Raw genomic sequence first — 22294 nt, 5'->3', positions numbered from 1 at the left:
ACGCGTGAAATTAACCGGAAAAAAAAATCTGCATTCACATGGATGGTATTGCAATTTTTTAAAAGTATTTGGGATACCTTATCTGACTTGAAAACATCACAGGATGGCAGCACGGTGAACCAATGGCGAGGACATCTGCTTCATAGCTCTGAGATTTTGGGTTTGATTCTTGGTTCCAGCCTTCCTGACAAACAAATATAGACCAGTAATTTACAATTACCTTGCAATTGGGAACTTGACTCCATACTGGAATGTAAACATATGACAACAATATAAAAAAAAAAGAAAAGCAACTGAAATTTTCCATACGCACCTCCACAAGTCTTGTTTCTCATCCTCAACCTGAATTGACTTTACCAAAAAGATCAATAAAAAAAAATGCAGGTGCCTTGCTTCCCTTTCATAAAGCTTTATTTCGCAGATCCCCTGCGACAGGAGGCCTATAGGCAGCCAGGCTCATTATACATTTACATACACTGTCTGCTCCTCATGTTAAATAACTCAACATTTCAAGACAAAAACAACAAACACACATTGTTCAACTTAACAATATCAGAATGACGGTAATAAGAACAACCATTGTCAAACAGGATGTCTTCTTGTCCCCTGGTGGGGGGTCTCATACTGTATTTTCAAAAAAAAAAAAACTTTAAGGTGCACTGTAAAATCTGCAGGTGACATTTCAATAAAACTCGCATGTTGAAGACAGAATACTGAATGATATATATATATATTTTTTTTCCATTCTTTTGGATGTTTCTCCCACTTTCTTTGTCCTCCCGTATCAGATCCTGCATGTTGTCATGGAGTCAGCACAGGCGTGGCGTTTGTTTGGCACACTTTTTTTTTTCATTTCTTTTTTTTTTTTTTAACTGTATAAGCTGTTGAGGTGTGGCATCAATCTCTATGCTGAAGCGGAGACGTAAGGCGCGTGTCCATGAATGGTTGTGGGGGCTCTCACAGGACCTCTGCAAGGGAAGACACACACGATGCAGAGAGAACGAAAAGATTTAATGCTGACGTTTCTTTTGAAAATTCAAAACATTAACAAATGAACTAATAGCGTACCTGCTACGTGCTGAGGTTTCATAGCGCCTGTTTTCATCAGGAAGGGCTCTCCCCCAGTGACCAGTCCACTCTGGGGAGCAGCGGGGTTAGCGCCGCTGTTCAGCTGCATGATCTGATCAAACTCGCCGTTGGCCGACACGCCGTTCTGGTGACCGTCAGATTGCACTCCGTTCACGACGGCACTGGTCGCGCTCGTAGTGGGAGTCAACAGGTTTTCGCCTGTCACAAATCCAGGCAAGGTGCAAAAAAAAAAAAAAAAAAATCATTATAATTAATAAGCGGAGAAAGGGAGAAATATTTCAAATAAAGACGAGAAGTTGGTTACCTTTACTGAGGTCCGTGTCCTTTCCATTAACTTGTGAAGACGCCTTCACATCCTTCTGTATTGAACGCAAATACAGATGTTATTTCGTCAAGAAAAAAGAATGAAACGTTTTATTTGCAAAGAATTATACTAACTTTTTCTCCTGCATCACTCTTGCGAGTCCTCTTCATGATCTCCTCAAGACGCTGCGCACACAGCAAACACGCAAAACCAAACCAAAATAATTTAGCTGTGGTTTCCTCAAGATGAAGGACGAGGATGGACTTTTTGATTCTCCTCACCTTCTTTCGCTCCAGTCGCTCCTGCTCTTCTTTTTGGAAGTGTTTTTCCCTCTCGATGCGCTGCTGCTCAGCCTCTTCGCGTGCTTTCGCCTCGGCCTCCTCCCGCTGTAATCAGGTGAAAACAAACACAGCTTGTAAGGCGCCCGTCAACACAATGACATTTTTGGTTTACTTCATGATTATTGTTTTATTTTCTTCAGTGCTTGGACTCAAAATCGTGGCTGAGCTGCAGCTTATCCCAGCTGACGTTGGGCAATTTTTCTAAGCAGAATATATAATTTATGAAGAGTAACCAAAATATTTTTATCATCAATACCTGACTCAATTTTTGCAATGTTATTATTTTAATATTAAATATAGACAACTTTTTAATAAATTAAAAACAAATCTTAAAAATAAGCAGCATTAGTCTCTTATATTTTATTATATATTTCATTCATACTGCATTTACAGATCTGACGCCAACCAAAAACATTGCTGCAGACGTCCACCAGAGGGCGCTAAAATGGCCAGCCAGTGCTGCAGCCTTCAGGCTATGAGTAATAAGCTCTATTACATGGTTGAGTGAGTATTTACACTCACCAGCCAGCAAGCATATGTCCTGAGGTTAGCCATGGCATCAAACTTATTAATATGCAAAACATTCAATTCTGACGTCTATTTTGTGAGCTAGCTACAAGAACAGACATGGGCAGGTAGCTCATGTCCGCACATATTTCTAGACAGAGCTCAACACCTTGGACAGGATAAATAAGATTCCAGCCAGTCTCGATCACTGTCACGTAGAACAATGGATCCATTGAAGGGGAAAAGGGGAGTCAAGGCTAGCCGCGAGCTTTGGCCCTGGCATACACTGACGCTGCTTGTCTGCCAGTCAGCCCACCGCAGGCGCTCAAGTGAAGGAGACACAAGCAACACAGGCCTGTCACTATCTCCTCCATCACAATGGCTCCCTCAGCCGCCACTCATCGCAGTTATGGAGGTCACCAGCTGGGATGTGCCCGGGCAGACAAGGGGCCTCTCTGACTATTAGGGCTCATGCGCGACACAAATAATCCGTGACAGTGGCGCACATATTCTCCCCCTGTTTAATCTGCCCAGATGCCAGACAGCACGGGCGGCCCGGCTATGCTCCTATGCATTAAGCAGGCCAGATGGTAAATGGCCCCTCAGCGTGGAGGGGGTCATCGCTGGTTTCCATGAGCCTTAATGGAAATTCAAAGGCTTTACAGTACTAACAGTATTTACATTCAAAAGCATTGGAGAACAGCTACCAGGCGGAGGACGTGTGGCTGCGTAGGAGGATAAATACATCAATTATAAAATGGTAGACAGTATGAAAAGTGTGATTAAACAATTAAAATTTTCTGTGCAGGAAAAAAGGTAGGAATTAGCCGTAAAAAGTACATAGCACACCTATCTTTTGTTATCGTTTGAACATTCTAAATTTGTATTTTCTTTTTATTTGCTTCGCTTTTATTTTCATGTTGTTCGACTGCTGCACATTAATTTGTTCATACTGTGTATTGTTCCACCTTCAAGCACTGACCTGTTTCTGCAGCCTGTCGTTCTCCTCCTGCTCAGCTATGGCCCGCTCCTTGGCCTCCTTCTCCTCTTCAGCTCGCTGGGCTTCATCCCTCAGACGCTGCTGCTCGGCCATGAAACGAGCCTCTTCCTCTCTGCGTTTCCTCTCTTCGGCATCCCGCGCCATCGCCTCCTCCCTGAGGATCCTGGAAGGATGCGTGCGTGTTACACACGGCATTTATACACGCGGTGACAAACACTTTGTACTTTAGTAAAACGCAAGTACTTTCATCACACATTGGATTACTCAAATCGACCTGTTCTTGTGCTCTTGCTCTTGACGCTCTTGCTCCTCCCTCTCCCGCTGCTCCCGCGCCTGTCTGCGTTTTTCGGCCAGGACGCGAGCGGCCTCCTCCGGGTCGTTGGTGCCAGCCGATGGCCTGCTGGCTGCCGCAGCTGGAGGCGCGACGGCGGCGGCAGGGGTAGCGGGAGGGGCAGATGGGGTGGTGAGCTCTTCTTTAGGCACGGCACCAGAGGAGGCTTCAACAAGTGGCGGGCTGGGGGAAGGAGATGCGGCTGGCGCAGCAGCCGGCACATTCCCGGAGTCTACGGGCGAGGAAAGGGACTCATATTAAGGAGGCAAGTGTCATGATTTTGATTGACTTTGTCACATAGATATACATTTAAAAATATGAAACTATAAAGTGTTTTCTATGTAGCCAAATAAGACGACTATGAATGGAGAAGCTTTAAAGCTTTAAGGACCTAGCATATTTATGTTCTATGATTAATAATCGTCACCAATATACTTGTGCCTTAACATTTTCAGAGCCACCCTCACCTTTTTCAGACTCCTTGGGTTCTTGGCTGGTTTCCACGGTGACGGGAGCGACCGCCTGGGGTTGCACCCTGGCGGGTGTCTGGGCCCGTTTGGGTCGGGTCTTGGAGCCAGGAGGTGGTGTCTTCTTCCCCGTGGGCGTCTTGGAACCCGGTGCCGGTACCAAAGGCGATAAGGGACGACCTTTGGGAGGAGCAGGTGACGGCGGTCTGGTTCTTGGCTTGGGGGTGCTAGGACGGGAAATGGGACTGTCACAGCGTTCGGGAGAAGTACTAAGTTTCCAGTTACACTTGTATATAAAACAAAACTAGGTCAAGTGGAAGCGCATACGAGAGAGACTCCACTTTGAGTTGACACCAGGCTCTGGCTCGAGGGAGGGGAAAGACAAAAGCGGGAGTGGATAAAACCCAAATTTGTCTGAGAGCTTCTCTCATGGCCACAATGGTGCCTGAGCCTTGTCCAGCAGAATTTCTCTTAGTACTCAGATGAGAGCATCTCGGACCATCTGTTCCAAACAACCTGACTCCAAGAATCACTAACTTTCCTCAATGCTGGATTTTTGGTTTAAAATTTTGAAAAAGAGAATTTTTTTTTTTTTTAATCATGGGATAGTTTGGTGGATATGAGGCAATACCTGGACTCTGGCTGGGATCGCCTTGTGATTGCGGTGGGCGATGCGGTCTGTCTCTTCTTCTGCACTCTCTCTTTTGTCAGTGCGCTCTTCTCTTTCTCATTTTCTCTCTCCTTGTCTTTCTTCTCTTTCTTCTTTCTGTCAACCTTGAAATGGGCAAAAAAAAAAAAAAAAAAAAAAAGAACGGAGGTTTCACTCAGTGCATGCCTTGATGTGAAGATCTAGCGGTTACCTAGCAACAGATGCTGCCGCAGACTCTATTCATAACGGCCTTAAAATAAGTTCCAACCACTGTTGCTCATATCATTTTCCAATTACCTCTCTATTCTACTTCGAGACAGCCCTGGGGGTAAACTCGCACCTTTTACACACAAAAGCACTTCTACCGAGTTCATGTTACCGTTTGTGTGAAGACGCAGCCAGCAGCCAAATGTATTTTTACCGAGCTGCAGTGAAAAGTCATCAATATTCAACAGGATAGTCTGACTATTTTGGATCAGGACACAGACCACGTAGCACTTGAATCAGAATTACTAATGAACCAAGCAGCAGTAATTTTAGCATCCTGAATAGAAAGTTAGCCCGTTTTGTTTGTTGGAGGGATGTTAGTTTTGCTGCGACATTGAGCAACTATTCAGTTACGTTCCATTCCCTTTAACATTTCATATCATATCGGTACATACTGTACATGTCTTTGCTTTAATTCCTTATTATTGTTATTGCCTTTCTTTATTGTTTGTTGGCTGGGAGAAATCATGTGGCTATTTAGTTTCCAACTATGGTTCTTATTGTGGGATCCGTTTGAGCATCAATGTCTCTAAAAATGTAAAAAATACAATAAAAACAGTAACAACAATAATATTTTTTTTTTAACAAGTGTAAAGTCTCCTTTCCATGGTTGAACAGAAAGGTTCTGTAGTGTGTTTTAAAAAGGAACGCTCGCTCCCACTTGTTGCTTGGCAACAAACTACTGGCTTGCTATTTAGTCTCTGAGTATGGAATAAATGTCTCGGCAAGGAATCCAATAAAGGTCATTCCCAATAGGCCAAATCATTAATTTCATGGCATTTTAGAAAATTGACACTCACTTGCCTTCTTCCTGCCACACTGAAATGAACTGATTATATGTTAATTATTGTTTGCAACTTGCCACGCTGCACTGCATCATCAAGATTGACTAGATAAAATGCCTACCGGTGTGGAGTTTCGCTGGCGTTGTCGCTGGGTGATGTCGGGCGTGCTGGCGGAGGAGAGCCTCCAGCGCTCGGCGGAGTTCTGGTGCTGGTGGTGGGAGCAGGCGTTGAGCGGACTGGCTGAAGCTGAACGGGAGCAGTGGTGAGAGTCTGAGTGGTGTGCAGACGTGCAGAGACGGGTTGGGGGGGGAATCACACACACACACACACACGTGTATGCACACCATGCAGGTGGATCAAACATCCATTGTCACATAGTCCATAACAACAAATTGAGAATTTAGACTTAAATGTCCCTCGATAGACGTTAACTGATTTGTGTGATGCTTTTCATGAGTATGTTTAGACGCTCATTCACCACACCTTGTGAGTAATTGGTTGCGACTATAATGAGACTAACAAATACAACACAAAGGCAAGGCCAGAAGACTCAAGGAAGGATTATTGCGAAAACCTGTTATGTCATGTTCACTCACAAGAGTCACTGTTGTTGAGGAGGGTGGCGGCGCTGCGACTGCGAGCCAGGAAGGATAGCGTAGGCGTCATGAGTCGCTCCACGATCCTGCTCTCCCACGGGCTCAAACGCAGGCTGCGGGCTGACACAAGAGGGCGCCGTCAATATCAGGTCATTGGCAAAATCTTCCACACCTGTTGCAGCATGTCTTTCATCCACAGAAGGATGTTTGCCGTGGAACCTAATTGTGATCTCGTAAGGTTTTGACTTGCAAAAAACGTAAAAGCCAAAAGGTAGTATGAGTTCTAATTTAGATTTTCAGGGCTGCATATGAGTGCAAAATGGAATCATCCCACCACACTTTCTCAATCGTGTGAATTGATGCCCTTGAAGCAACCACAAAAAAAAAACCTTACTAGCACATGCGGACAATAAACCACAGATCACAAAATGAAGCTGAAGGATGCAACATGTTAACCTTCTTTATACTGAACATCTACCCATCAAACAAATCGGAAAGATTTTTTATTTTTATATAATGTACATAGTCGCATGGTCAGACATTAGATGACAGCACACACAGGAATATAGAATCATGATGCTGTTTGCCACGATAACCACATCACACACAAGCCAGAGCATCTGCTTATTGGACAACGCTTTTAAAATGCCGCACAATACGTTGTTTGTGCCCATTTCAGTAATTTGCAATTTTTCTAAGACCGTAAAACCGCTCAGCATTAAGTGTGTCCACGCCTACTGAGTACCATGTGATTAACATTCATCACAGTGGGGGGGAAAAAAAAAATTCAGGCCTCATCACCAATTGTAGGTATGTAAAGAAAACTTCACGTAAGAGAGTTACGATGCTTTCACAAATTCATAACCGTCTGACGATGCGAGGAAACCGTAAACAACGATTCAATTAATATTTGCAACAAGCCGTATAACGAGGAAATGTGAAATGACTTTTTGGATCATAAACTGCCTTCTTTATAGAAGCACAGGCTGTCACCGCCGCTGTGTGTTTTATGGCTACCCAATAAATTGACTACCTCCCTGTTGCTAGGCAACCGTGGTGTACCGCCGCCTCCTCTCCTCTCTTTCCACAATGCGGCAAGGAGGACGCTGTGCTGCTGCAACCGATCGACTGTTCGGCGTGGGTAGCGTCGCCTGCTGCGTCCATGAGCAAATGTCAGCAAACTCTCTACCTATGACCCTGGCTTTGCAACTTTGCAGAGATGCAATATGTTTCGGTACCCAGTTGCCCCATTTTGCGAGCACCGTATTAGAAATCTGTGTAAGTCACAATCAAGCATAAAATCAGAACCTCCAGAGTGCCAGGTTGTAATTGCTAATTATAAGAGATAGAGTCTGCAATGATTCATGAGGATCTCTGAAATGGCTGCTGCATAAAAAAAGTGGCTCCGAAATAAATAGAAATTACCCAGTGAGCACATTTTAGTCCTCAATCGCAAAATGCAGCCTCACAGAGGCGCCGTTATGGGTAATCATTGTGACAATAAGCGATGGAACCACATTAGTTGGGTTCTGCAATAGTGATTGATATATGTGCTTGTGTAAACCAATCTGTTGAATGATAAAAGAAAACGGAGGTGATGTCATCACACAATTCAATGTCAAAAATTACATCGTGAACAGAAATGAACATTCACATCCTTTCCTGTTACTCTGATTAGCTCATTCAAAGACCATTTTATATCCACCACCACCACCACCACCACAACAAGCCACCAACAAAAAGGTGGAGGGAGACGTCACATCAAAAAAAAAAAAAATGCTATGAGGAGACATATAAGATGACTATCGCGAAGCATGGTGACTTCAAAAGTGAAAGGAGGTTGATCCAAAATGCAAAGACAACCAAACCAAATGAATTGAAATTAAACAACCACGATGCATACGAGACCGTGACAGTGTTGGGGAGGTGTGTGGTTGAATGACCAGTCACCAAGCGCAGGCAGGCAGGCAAAGGTCACCAGACACGACAATTATCATAATAATAAAAAAAAGAAAAACCAAAAAACCAGATTAGGGGAAGAGGAAGGGGGGGGGGAGTGGAGCGGGATGAGGAGGGAGGGAGGCCTGGCGGACATTGACGTTGGGTCGTCCTTACTTCTGTTGGGGGAGTTCCAGAGCGTGGCAGAGGACTTGGACAGCCTGTTGTTAATGACAGGGTCCACCTGTCTCGGCAAGTTGACCGTGGAGGCCGAGCATCTGCCTGCACCGGAGAAAACGCAACACACAACATCCGTTCACATGAGCACCGGGGTGCTACGGGCCACGCGGCGATGTGCGCTGTCCAACGCCTTCCTCAGGATCACACCCTTGCGCAAAGGGTAGCGACGTGAAACAATCTGAATTCCCGCTTGGTGGAGGAGGGGGAATTTTGAGGAACAGTAAGGGGAAGGTTTAGGGTTGTTAGAAATGAGAGATTTGACAGAACGGATATAAAGCCAACAAAAAAAACACAAAAAAACAGTATTCTGTCCGTGTGGCCAGTTTAAAATGAAAAAAAAGGAGGTTGGTCAAAACCATATCGCAGGACAAATCTCAGCACTGACATCATGTGCGGGACCTCTGCTACTCCGCCCTCGCAACCGCAAACGCCTTCTCAGACTATTTCCTTGAATTGCGTCAGTTGGATGACGGGGGTGTTGCAACGCTTCTTCTTAAATGACATCGAGCGAGGATGTGATATATTTGTTTGTCACGGGGTTATCTGGCACCAAAACTCACTTTCCCTGCGGGAGGTCTGGTTGAGTCCGCCCGCCCAAGACCATCTCTGCTGGCGGATCTCGGCCCACGTCTTCTTTGTCGACCTCTTGATGGCTGACTCGTAGCGTTCCTGCAGCACAGAGAAAGCAAACTATCAAGCTCAAGTCTATTTGCCGAGTTAGCGTTTTCACACGAGCCTGTTTTGGTCTGTTTGAATCGAATTGGATATTTTAGTTTACTTGGATTTTTTTTTTTTTTTATTACAGTGTGAAAAAAATAACTGAAGCCAGCAATGATTTGGAACAGAGGAAGCAAATTATGAATATGAAGTATCATCGATGTTGGGCATGAACGTCCTCGTCGGCATCACTCACCTTGTTCCTCTCAAGTTTCTGCCTCTGTTTCTCCTCCAAAAGAGCTCGGCGTTTTTCAGCCTTCAGTCGCTGCTCCTCCAGCTTCTTCCTTCTGTCCTCCAGCTGACTCTCTCTCAGACGCCGGGCCTTCTCCTCCTTCTCCAGCCACTGGGCTTTCTTTGCCGCTGGAGAGATGGGCGCAGATGTGTTACAAAACATTTGAGGAATTAATTAAAAGGGCTTGATGAGCCACATGTGTGAAGGATGGAAGAGTCAAAGAGATGGAATGTTGGTTTTTCACACCAATGCTTTGCAACTGAAAACATTGAAGTTTCCTGCGGTGCTTTAGCAGATGCCAATCTGCACAAGACCACGGCTCATTTCTTCGGGGGGCAATTAAACAGCGATCAGCCGTCTTCAATTGAACTTCTGACATGCTGGATAGCAGCTGGATCTTTGCTTTTGAACCTTGAGCTATCTCCAACAAGCGCGACAGTATGGTTCCATTCCATTCAGTTTCATGGCAGGGATATTTCATTGCCATTTTTTTTCCCCAAGTAGAACAGTACTACAAATACTTTGCGGACTTAGTCCCGAGGAATTTAGCAGCGTCACGCCAAGAAACGGTACGATTTTTCTCCCATTCAGTGTTCAGCAGATCTCTGCAAAGAAGCGACAATGACAAACTCCAGTAATCCAATTGCTGGAGGGGAAAAAAAAAAAATCTCATTATGCCTGCAGGATTACTGCAGAATGGTGGAAAATAAGTTGAGTTAAAGCTCGCTTATAGGCTTCAGGATAAATCACCACTCCCCAGCAGATACTACGGTACTCCTTTTGGGGGGGGGTTTAAGATTTAGTGAACACAAACCTTTCCATCTTATTAACACTAACACTGGACATTCTCAGACAAAAAAAAAAAAAGAATGCGGCAAAATAGGAGCCAGTAGCAGAATAAACCTTAAATATGGCGATAACAAAAGATATAGTTGCAACGGTGGTGAAACAGCAGCATGACCACACTTGCGATGCGAATGGTAATTAAATGTGATTGGTCTGCGAGGTCTGCTTTCAGCTCACGTTCTTGATGACTCATTTTTTTTATGCCCAAGGCTCCATATTAATCCTTTTCCACTCGTCTGGGGAAGATGACTGGTCATTTTTCTGTTCCTTCATTTAAGAGCATCCAAAAGGTCAGATGTCATGAATTCTGAACGACCCATACGTGACATCCCAATAATTTTGGCCCACATCAATTCATTTTCCATCCAAAGCCATCATGGTGTTAGAAAGTGAAACATGCATTTGAGGTGAAAATTATGAACCTTAAAAATCAAACGAAAAATGAGGTCACATCGATTGAAGATTAAAAACAATCACAGTGTTATGCTCCAGAAAGTGAATTACCCCCCAAAATAATTTCACGTTGTGTTAATTCTGAATGATATGATCGCAAGTTGACGGTTTTAGTGAAGCGCCTTACCTTGCAACTGCGTTTGCTGTTCTGAAAGCCATGCAAGGAAGACAACAATAAGAAATGTCAATAACCGTCAGTAGAGAGCCGGAGAAGGGCCGATATAAAAGGTTAGAATCAAGCAGAATAAAAGACATGCATCAACTCGGTAAGTGCACGAACCAGTTCCCCAGTTCGACGTGAATCACCTTTATTACTCACCAATATATCTGGCTCGTTCCTCCCTCCTTTGCTTGGCGAGCTTCTGTCGCTGCTCTGAGTTCATGGCATCTGCCGGAAGAACAAAACAACAGCTTTCAATCAGAACTAGGTGTGCTAAAAATAATTGATATTAAATTGTATTAGAATGCATTTCATTTACGTGATTGACGTTCATTGGATTGACTTTTTTCCAACTGGAGTGAAGGTCAACTGAATTGGTGGATCTTTTTGAAACGACTTCCTCTAACTGTCTTGCTACGTTAGAATTTTTGAGAAAAAAAAAAATCATAATTATTACACTTGACTGATTGCCTAGGGGAAATTCAAGCGAGTCTAAGCTGGACCCATTTCTTTTCACAGCACTTTATAATGATTTTTCAAGGTCGAAGCAGCTGCGTCGCTATCTATATGATGTCACTGGCAAGACAATAAGCTCAGCTGTGAATGCATTTTGCTTCACTGAGCTCTTCTCTTTTTGAGGTTTGCATTCAATCTATGTACTTTTGCCATGTGAGTCAACCAATCATTTAAAGTGCAACACTTCAGCGCCATCACCATGGCAACCAGATTTTTAATCCCTCCTTCTCCACCTTGGCTTTGTTTCATATGGATGGACAGTATACAGTATAAAAAGGCCACATCCCACTGAGACGCCATTAAATGTGCCCGGCCCTCCCCCACAACCTGCCACGACAAACCACAGTATCCATCATGTCTCCGCGCCGCGAACGATTTGGTTTTTGTCCAAAGCCATCTGTCTGGCGGGAACGAATTGATTGACACAGTAGAAAATTATGTAATCGTCTCGCACGTATTGAATTGCACTTTACACGTGTTTTTGGTTTTTTAAAGGGACAAAAATGCTTTGTTCATTATTTTTCACCCATTTGCACGTGACTAGTAGTGTGCCGCAGTGCCAACATGAGTAAGTGCATGATTGACCTTGAGCAAAATACATTCATTGGTTAGGTCAGCAGAGGCTGGACTTAAAATGTAGATCAAACTCCACAATTTAAATTTATTCAACTGACCCAGATCCAATGATGACGTACAAACAGCAGTTGATAGCTCACCTTTCTTGGGCTGAGGGCTGCCGCTGGTGCCGGGGGCCGACTTGTCCGTCTTGTAGGAAACGTCTGTCTCTGTCGGGGTTTCTGCTTTGGTGCAGGATTCAGTCTTGGGAGAAAGGTCTGAGACGGCTGAGTCATCTGGCGTGAGAAATACGCTCCCCAAACACTTGTCTCCATTGTGGATGGACTGAGAGTCACCTTGCAAGGGCAGAGCTAGGGGAGAGAGAAAAGAAAATTAAATCATTTTTGCAATTTCTGCGAGTGGGCAACATGCTGTTTGCTTGGCATCAATTAGAATGGCTGACTTTCTTCTTTCATTGCCGACACACTTTCACTCTCAAACCTCGGGAGTTCGCAGCAGCTTCATTATCGCAAACACTCGAACCTCATTAGAAATCATTTAGCTCTCTTTCACACGTCATTCACGCGCACATCAGCACATCTGCGGCAAGACTGCAATGCCCCCTCCTCCCCTTTCGACCCAGCAGAAAATAACGCGTGTCAGCGCAACGTTTTAACACACCAGCGGGCATGAAACTAACAACCCAAATTCATGACATTCGCTCGGACTCAAATAACTGAGTGGCTCAAATTCACATGGAATGTTAATTTAATGGATCTTCCCTCAAAATGAATTGCATAAATAAAACTTAATTCAAATGAAAAATATTTTTATTGAAAAAAATTTAAATAAATTGTTTGTCTTGGGGTCACTCCCCAAAATACATAAATTCATTCACAAGACTAAAAGTGGGGGTCAAAATTAAAAATTCTTTCAAAGGGCTGCAGCTATGAAATATGTTTTTTAATCAAATATTATACCTAATACCCCGTCAATTAATTTGACACGGGCATTATCTGTGCATGTACGGTTTTGGTGAGTGACGTGGGGGTCAGCAAACGGGAGTGCGGTTTCGGCTGGCTGTTAACTGGCTGACCTGTTCGCAAGTGTGCGTGTGGAGCGACTTGAGTTGTGGCCGTCGGGAGCCGTAACAAGAAATAGAAATAGAAGCAAATAGGAGACGATGGAGCCATTTACACACTAGCATGAGAACATGCCAGTAGATATTTGCTGAGAACGACGAGCTGGCAGACAATGAAAGTGGAAAAAAAAGTGTGCAGCGGACACTTTTATATTCACAGACTGCTGGATTGAAAAATAAAAAAAAAAAAAGACAAGAGAGAGAAGAGCTAGATGGACGCCGAGAGGCTGAAGGCCAACTCGCCTTTTAGTTTGCCAACATTGGGCAGATGGAGAGTGATGCTCTCCTTGGGCCCGGCCAAACACTCACCCAACCACATAAATTACAGATTAACACTGGGCTACTTTCCAACGCACCCCACTGTACGGCACTAATGAGGAATCGCGGGATCTAAAGTTGGATCCAATTTGTTACGACGAGACAGGAACAATAAGAATAAAAAACCTGCTCAAATAGGATGACTACAACTTTTTTTTTTTTTTTTTTTTTTTTAAGGATTAGGACTTGGCAAAAAAAAAGGATTTCTGTACTCTTCCTAACTTGAGAAGATTATTTCGTTGAAGGGACACAGACAACCTGAAAAAAAAGCAGTTTCAAGGTAATCATGAAATGTGTTACTATTCCGCGGTGGTTTCTGCGATTGGCTGGTGACCCCTTCCAGGCCTCTCGAACAAAGTCATGCGGGGTTAACTCATTCCAACACTCAACCGTCATAAAGAGTAGCGTTTAAAATAAATAAATAAATGGATGAACAGATAGACGGATGGATAATCTGTGGTTTACGCCCAGCACATTGTGGGAAATGCAAATGACATAAAAGTTGTATTCATGAACAACGACTCTACTAATATTTACCACGATTAACAAGTTTCATTAAAATCATCCTGGATTTTCTGATATGTTCTTTAAATATTTATAATTTTTGAGTGATGATGAAAAAAAAAAATAGAAACCCCAAATTACAATACCATAAAGAACAGCAGGCGTCCCTGCGATAAGACACACAAAGTAACAGAACAAAGGCTGACTGAGGTGCAAGAAGAGCGTCCATCAAATGACGGGGGCGAGGCTGCAACATGTCCGGTTGCGAGCGGCGCAGCACGGGTGTGGTTTTGTTGTCTGTAAGCACTGCGTTAGAGATACGGCCGTTATAGGACAAATAACGCATTGCCCCGCTTTCAAAACACTCCATTAGTCGCTTGTGTTTGTCCACGTTAGCCAACGTTCACCGAAATCTCCAACGTGAGAAGAAATTCCTTCTTTTGCCGAAAAGTAAAATTGCTGACATCACGACAATCCATCAAATGCATTCATCTCAGATTTAAAGCAAGTAAATAAAACGAGCTAATGCATCGTCAGTCATCCAGACAACAAAACAGGCGTTGAACGACAAAGCCTGACCAGAAGGCCAACAAGCGGATGAGATCACGTGTGCTCGAACCCTCGTGACAGAATGACAAATTCAACACACCCTGCTATCTCGGGTTTCTGTGCCACTGTGACAGGCTCGGGGTTTATAAATAGCGACGGGAACCATACTGAGAATGTCGGCCATAAAAGGGGCGGGCGTCTGCCGAGGCACCTTGGGAGACGGAACGGCAAGTTGACCAAAGGTGCAACTCCGCAACACTGAAGCGGGAGATATTTCCTGCAAGTTGGTTCGAAGCCGGGCCTGGAGCACGCAAACTGCAACAGCCAGACTAAATCAGAGCATGGAAATAAGGGCTGGGTATCCACATTAAAGACAAGCAACAGATGATGAGAACCCGAGCTCGCCCAGACGGGTCATGTTACAGGAAGACTCACACTCTCATTCTTTCCCGGAATTCTTTTTAAAATACTCTACAAGGCAGACGGTTTAGCAGTCATCATTTGAGAGGGGGCGGGGGGGTGTGTGGGGGGGGGGGGTTATTTTGGTAAAAGAAAACCAAACAGGGTTTAATCAGTGCAGTGAACAAGTAAAAAACTCAAAGGCTCGAAACCGAAAAACACATTCCAGTCAGCTTTTATCGAGTCCCTAATAGAATAAAAATATTTTATTAATTCTAAATCTGGTGTTATGATTCACTCGATGACTTGGATTCAATTCCAACTCAAAGATGGTGTAAATGTGAGTGAGTGGGAGGAGTTGACACCAAAAATTCAATGAACTTTTGCGGTGGGAAAAAAAATGGGTGCACCGGTGCAACCAGCGCAAAAGGAGCGGTACGGAATACCAAAGTGATGTAATTGTTCTTTCTAAGGGTGAGTGTTTTCACCCACTTTTCATTCAAGTCCCCCCCCACACTCTTGTGCTGTGTGAAGCAGGTCATAATCATAAGTTTGGCGTTGCGAACACGAGCGTGTCTTTGTATTGAGTGGCGTGTGTTTGTTAGCGCAGGGTCAGGCCACTTGAGGAATCTCAGGCATCCGCAACTCTACTTCCACATATATATGTGTCTGCATAGCATGAATCCGTTTGGCAAAATGTTTGAGGGCTCCATGTCCTCCTGCGTGTATTAAAACCACGGAAACACTCACAGGCGACGAACGTCCACACCCGGGGGGGGGAGAAGAGGAAGAACATTCCTGAGTTGTTGAGAGGAACAACAACGAGGACACGGGCAGCTGAGTGTGTGACATTCCCGGCATATTACGCGTTACATCGATTAGAACATTTTTTGCCAATCGGCGCCTCGTGACAAACAAAACAAAAGGTCATCGAGTTCGACATGACGTGCGCATTGTGGAAAACAAACAAAAGAAAATGTCACTAACGGTAAATTTCGAGGCCACAACCGCAAATGCCAGGCGAACCTTTGAACCCTTCGATCGTCCCGTGGTGACATAAGCGTTTACCGGGCAAACAGCTGTGTTTGGAAAGGACGGCAAGGTACAACAACGTGAAATAATACTAATCACTGTCACAGCTGAAGAAAAACTGCTTCACGTGGACAGGTCAAATCAACGGCCAACCCGTCTTTGTCATCAGAAAAAAAAAAATACAATCCAACACAAGATGAGTGCGGCAGCTGATGTCGAAGCACTTGCGGGAGTCAAAACAGACTCTGTGAGAGGAAGAGGAAGACAGGATGTGACTCCTTTGAGAGGCGGGGTCTCCAGATGCTTTTAAACAAAGAAGTGGGTTACCCAGTCACAGAAATGTAACAAAGGCACGGCATTAATCATAGATGATTCATTCATTATTCAGATTTTCCCGCTTCACTTTTCTCCGGTTGGAAGTAGATACTAAATGAAGGCCAAAGGTGGTGCAAGAGGATAAACTATTTTTTTTTTTTTTGCATCTCACTTATACCAATGAGGAATATTCTACTTTACTAACCTTGGTTCGAGTTTAAAATACAATGTTTAATTTTCTTGGTGTTGTTTTTTTTTTAAGGTGTATAATTACTGTATCATCTACGCTAATTTCTGCCCATCTAAGTTTTCCTCTGGTTTCATCTGTCAGCCTTACAATAAACTTTAAATGGGAAGTACAAAAAAGCAGCTTGAAGCACGCATTCTGAACCTCTAATTTGGAGAACTGTGTGAGCAAGCGAGTGAGGATTAAGGAATATTACACATATTATATTAATGAAAATAAATGAATAAATTCGGTATCAATCCTGTCTAACGGTGACTATCCTCAAACTTGATTGTCATATAGTATGTGCCAACAATTTTTTTTATTCTCAATTACAAGTTAGATTTTGATATAATACTCTGATACCCTCTAAGGCAGGGGTCTTCAACCCTGTTCCTCAAGGGCCGGTATCCTGCCTGTTTTTTTTTTTTGTTCGTTTTTTTGTTTTAATCAGATGTGTTGCAGCAGGTAGAGATGGATAACGGGCAAAGACCCTCGAGGAATAGGATTGGCAACCACTGCTCTAAAATGTACTTCACATAAATTTTGCTCACTCATCAGAAACAATCATCATTTAATTGATCATTTCATATCGTTAACTTATTCACTACCAGGACCTTTGACGTCTTAAGCCGTCAATGGCAGTGAATGAGTTAAGAACATAACAGTTTTGTCTAGCTAACACGCTAACTGCTAATATCATAGTCCTATGTCAAAAATGTTTTATTTTTCCTTCAGGCACAATTCAATCCCAGATCTAATTTTTGGCAAATACGGGATGCCAACACAGCAAGATGATCGGAGGATAACGATGTGCATGTCATGTTTGTGTTGGAAACTCAAGTCAAGTCAACACTGGAGTCAGCATAGTAACCAGAGTTGACCCGCTCTCTCCCAACATTCTTGTTTTGGACTCCTAAAAGTAGGGCATAGCTCTGTCGGACTGACGAAAGTAGGCCCGGGAAGTGATGTTGTCAAAGGTGATCCGATGGACTGATCTCTGTCTCATTTTTTCCAGCACATCACAGATACTTCCCACTAACACACGGCATTCTTGTAGAACAGGATTCTTCAATCCTGTTCCGGGAAGTCCGCTGAGCAGCTTGTTTTCCATTTCTCCTTACTGCAACATGTGATTCAAGATGATCATTTGATGTGTTGCAGCAGGGTGAGATGGAAAACAGGCAGGATAACAGACCTCAAGGAACAGGATTGAAGAATTTGAGTCGCTGAGGCTACTGACCAAGCTGACAGGCTTGAGTACAAATCTGTGGCCGTTTTCCCGGGTGAATTTTTGAGGTTGGCAATAGTGTATCTGAATCTTGTGGAGGAGGTCACGCAGCACCATTGTCGGGGACTGCAGGGGTAATCAATTTTACTGGTGCAGCAGCAGAAGCTGCATTTTTACTGGTCCAGTGAGCACACAATCGACATAAAGGAAGTGGAAACGCATGAAATGAATTTCAATCTCAAATGTAACATGTTTAACGCAACTGACCACGAGTATATGCACGTCTTTTTAGTTGCCTGTGTTCTGATTCTAATGTTAGAATCTGCGGATCCAGTGGTAGAATTGATGCCTGCTGGATGACGTGTGAGTGATTGTGAAGTAACAACCAGGGTTGCGAGTGCTGCATGCGCCCAAAAACACACACACACACACACACACACAAGGCCAAAGCAGAGAGTGCTGCCGCATCTGTTAGCGATTCCCCTGAGGTTAGAACTGTGCATCAACACAAACATCCAAGCGAAGTTACTGCACAGCACAGCGAGAGAACCACGGAGACCGGCTGGAATTAAACACACTTGTGCCATCACCGATAAATACATTATTAATTTATAAATATTAGCGGTGTGCATCTTAACGATAAAAGACGGTATGACACAGTTGAATTTAACGTTCTTAGCCGGCCAAATATTCCCATGCAGGTGGAACTACTTCCGGGCGTCCGTTCCAACCTAGCGAGCATGTGGCTTGAACGCGTCACACATACCGAGTGCCATCCAAACATTCCTCTCTGACGACAAAATGCTATAACCCATTCTGACTCTCGTGTTACTTTTCAACGGCTAATTCGCAACTATATGTGTGAAATAATCATTTAGTTCCGTCGCCATAATGGCTAATCTCGCCAATGTGACGTGACGGCTCTATTTGGGCCTAAACTCCGCCTCACACAGGAAATAATCCCCCAAACAGGATTAATAACATCAATGGCAATTCCGTTTTTTTTTTTTTTAGCACCAAAACGGAATGAGGAGGGAAACATGAGTAATCTGAGCATAAGCCCTCATGAAACTCTTTCATTCTCCCTTCTTGTACTCAGCGGCAGAATAGAGGCCTTCCGCTTCTTTTCCCATGCAGGCGTCATGGCTGAGATTTATAACATCTGCTCTCGGCTTCGCTGACGTGGAGCGAGAAGAGCGCTGGTCTCTTCCTTTTCTGCGTCTTCCCGACCAGCTCGACAGTTGCTCAGTCATTCTCGCCTACCCATTCCACTCCTTAAAAATGCTTTGAATAGAAATGTCTAGAAAAAAAAAAAATCTGATGTACAATTAAATGTGTCAGAAATGTGGAGCGTCGTGGGCAAAAATGCTAAACCGCACATGCAATTTATGGATTTTTTTTTTTTTTAAACAATGGAATCGTTTTAAGCCAGAAAAGTTGAGTCAGTTAGAAAATATCCAAATTTCCTGATTTTTTTTTTTATTTAATTCATAAGTAAAGCAAAGCCAGGGGGCTAATGTCAGCTGGTGTTGCAAGGGTTTTGAGGCTGTATTTCCAGACCGGCAGTGATCTTGACAGAGAGCCAAGCACATTACGTCAACATAGCTCGGGAGCGATCGGGACAAAAGGGAGTGAGTCGACGTCTCGTGATTATTTTCACAGTGACGTGTTTTGCTGAAAACTGAGATTCTAACTGCAGGGCAAAGCCACAGAAAAGGACACATATCACAAGTCCAAAGTTTTCCTCTCCGCCCCACTCACACGCTCCATTTTTTTTTTCCAAACAGGGGGTTGGGGAGTGAACTGATACCCCTCCAAAAAAACAGTCCAAAGTTCTTTGGTCATGCTTTGGTCCATATCAGGACTTGAATCAAGTCTGAGCTGCTGCTGTTCAACATTTTTCAGTCACAAGCATTGTTATGATTAGATTAGTCATTTTGAAATTCTTCCCTTCAAGTATTTTGGGATTATTATACCTTGCATGCACAACAAGCTGTAAAAAGCAAACAACCCTGGGCTGGGATCCCCTTCTTTTGTCTCCCCTTTGCTATTTTTACAAGACCGAGACGCTGAGAGAGGAGACAACGACAAAGAATGTTTCTGTTTATCTAGCGTGCAAGCCTTTTTCAGTACGTCACATTCCTGATAACGTCGCATGCCGGGGCTCTCGGTGGAAGGGCCGGAAACCAAATTACCGCATTCTCGTCAAATGACATGACATGACAATGTTTTTAGCCCCCCAAACAAACCAGCAGGCAACCAGGAGTGGTTTACGTCACCAGCTCGACGTGCAGTTCGAGAACGACATATGGAACTGCGGTAGTCGATATTGAAACGTCTCTTCATAAAAACATAAATGCACAGTGGCGATACAAACACACTGTACGGTTTGGAAATTGCAATGTGACAAGTGGCCGCCATCTTTGTGGAATTTGCTAATCAACACAAAATATTCCATAAATAAATACATTTACCACAAAATCTATAAACGTCTGAAGTACATTTTGTATCGTCCATCTGCGCCAGTTAAATCGAGTTTTTAGGAGAAGTGTCAGAATTTAGTAACATCGCGGTAATTTTGACCAGTGAGAGGAATTAGTGGATGTTAGCCAATCAGGAAAGGGCAGTTCCACAATCCGACGACAAAACAAAACACGACCCAGCATCCGATTTTTTTTCATTCTTGGTACATTATACTCGGGTTAAAGTGGCCATTACAACCACAATCAAAATGTTGACATTTCGGTAAATCTTGTCAAGTTGCCATTTCTCGTACCAGCTTTTGCCAACGGAAAGGCTTTAAATGGCAAGTAAATTTCGTGACAAGAGGATGCAAGCGGTGGGACGTAGGTACGGAGCGTATATGCCCTGATTTACTGGTAATCAGTGGTGTGTATCCGCCACCCCGCCCCAAGTAAGCTCGAATAAATTCCAACCCCCACTCGCTGTCACCCTATCAGGCATTGTGGGATAGAAACTAATTGGATGGTTGGACTCTTAAGCAACCACACCCATAAATAATTAACTAATACACTTAAAATTAAGTTCTAGACCCTCAAAGGCCTCGAAAACACCCAAAAGGTAGCGCACCTCTCGAACTAATGTTCCTCACCACGATTTACACCCACGCACAGCTCTAAACATGCAACACAGCAGCAGTGATAAAGGTAATGCACGTCTGCAGGAAATGGGAAATGGGGGTGGGGTGGTCTTCTGGGGACATCGTCCATCAAGATGAACAGGTCAAGGGGAGATGAAGGGGAGAGGTTTGTCTCCAGATTTATAATCCACTGAAGCGAGGCGGTGGGGATTGAAATCGAAGCATCTTTATAGAATCTTCACATATAAGAGTGATTTTTTTTTTTTAATCTTCATGTTTTGCAAATATAAGCAATGTGTCTGCATGCCTAATGAAGACCTGTGCAGTATTTCCACTGCTTGACTTCTGAGCTGCCTGGTTGGAGATGTTGGGGAATGACATAGGCATGCCAACAATTGCATAGAAACCAATAAAGCGGAAAAAGATTAGATTTAAAAAGAATATTAAAGATGAGACGGAAAAACAACCTGTTTATGAAGGCACAATCACAGCTCCTTTATTTTACAACCCACCATGACCTATTTTGATGCAGTGTTGTGTACTCACGTTTATCTGTCAGTGTCAGCTTCTCCTCGAAATTATGTCCAAGATCCTTATAATCCATTGTGTCCATTCAGGCGGATTGCAGTGACTTTCCAGTTGCTGTCATTCCTCACCAGTCCCCCAAGTACAGGAGCTGCAACTCCCGGTCCAGATTCAGCCAAACACGCCCTTTCTAAAATCCAACCGGAATAGGGGGGGAAAGCGACACAAAAAGAGGAGAAGTAGTTCAACACCCACTGACGACGACGATGAACGATCGATGTGTTAAACTATGCAAAAGTGACGAGAGTGTTTTGCGAATATATGACTAATTGGCATTGAGCGCGTGTTACGTGTCTTCTGTGGAAAATCCACAGTGAGAATAAATCGCCTCAGTCTTGCCAACAGCGAATTGGTCAAAAGCATGAATAATAACGGACTTCCGGTTACGGTGTTCGACATAAAATTAATACCTGGTGTGAATTTTCACAAAAAACAATTGATACGAAATACCAAAATAAAAACTATCGCCTACATTCAGAAGATTTATTGCTATATTAAATCCACAATAACTTATTGTATTATATTTTTTGGTACTATTTTCATTGAAGCGTGTGGTGAATTTTGAACATCGTATTATTTTGAAAGGATATTTTGGCTTCCGGTCATTGTCCTTGCACGCCATGACTAACTTGACGTCGATGCTCGTTGAGAAAACCGCATGCCGGAAAAGATGGACGTTACCATGTGCGAGGAAGACAAGCGAAATTGTCATCTAATGCATTCATATATGTGCGAAATGTATGTTGAATTATTAATGACGACATTTTATTTACTATGCGTTGTATTCCGTTTGGAGCTGTAAGCGTGCAGGGGAAGTTTTCTTCTCTTTACTCAGGGAATGGTTTGACCCATCAGATGATTTCGAGCAGCTGAAAACAGGGTGACTTGTAAGGTCTGTGTA

At 43.6% G+C, this 22294-nt stretch overlaps 1 protein-coding gene across 7 annotated transcripts; it reads right to left on the bottom strand.

Annotated features, from left to right (window-relative positions):
- Positions 1–393: 393 nt before the first annotated feature.
- On the bottom strand, positions 394–21746 carry LOC148320862 (uncharacterized). 7 transcript variants are annotated; one of them, XM_088318552.1, is made up of 18 exons: positions 21355–21746; positions 12155–12364; positions 11082–11150; positions 10890–10910; positions 9428–9591; positions 9075–9183; positions 8452–8556; positions 6337–6456; positions 5862–6010; positions 4671–4813; positions 4040–4284; positions 3516–3804; positions 3224–3404; positions 1675–1779; positions 1528–1578; positions 1394–1448; positions 1069–1287; positions 394–968 (listed from the first exon to the last, which is right to left on the bottom strand). In XM_088318552.1, exons 1-18 carry the CDS (start codon positions 21419–21421, stop codon positions 958–960), a joined length of 2313 nt encoding a protein of 770 aa, XP_088174678.1. In that variant the 5' UTR covers positions 21422–21746; the 3' UTR covers positions 394–957. The 7 variants fall into 7 exon arrangements, with proteins under 7 accessions (XP_088174678.1, XP_088174679.1, XP_088174681.1 ...); XM_088318553.1 differs by having other exon boundaries at positions 4040–4266; XM_088318555.1 differs by having other exon boundaries at positions 5862–5986.
- Positions 21747–22294: the final 548 nt, after the last annotated feature.

Source organism: Idiotropiscis lumnitzeri, chromosome 16 (genome assembly GCF_059441095.1).
Source record: "Idiotropiscis lumnitzeri isolate Australia: NSW breed Sydney's pygmy pipehorse chromosome 16, RoL_Ilum_1.0, whole genome shotgun sequence".
In the NCBI taxonomy this organism is placed as follows: domain Eukaryota; kingdom Metazoa; phylum Chordata; class Actinopteri; order Syngnathiformes; family Syngnathidae; genus Idiotropiscis; species Idiotropiscis lumnitzeri.
This window is presented reverse-complemented; position numbering and strand designations above follow the sequence as displayed.

Excerpts from the sequence above, each read along its gene's own strand:
- LOC148320862 (XM_088318552.1), bottom strand. The coding sequence starts at position 21,421 with ATGGACACAATGGATTATAAGGATCTTGGACATAATTTCGAGGAGAAG. Across the intron at positions 4,285-4,670 it reads CGATCCCAGCCAGAGTCCAG|TCCCATTTCCCGTCCTAGCA; the intron begins GTATTGCCTCAT and ends ACGCTGTGACAG. Across the intron at positions 1,579-1,674 it reads AGCGACTGGAGCGAAAGAAG|CGTCTTGAGGAGATCATGAA; the intron begins GTGAGGAGAATC and ends CTGTGTGCGCAG.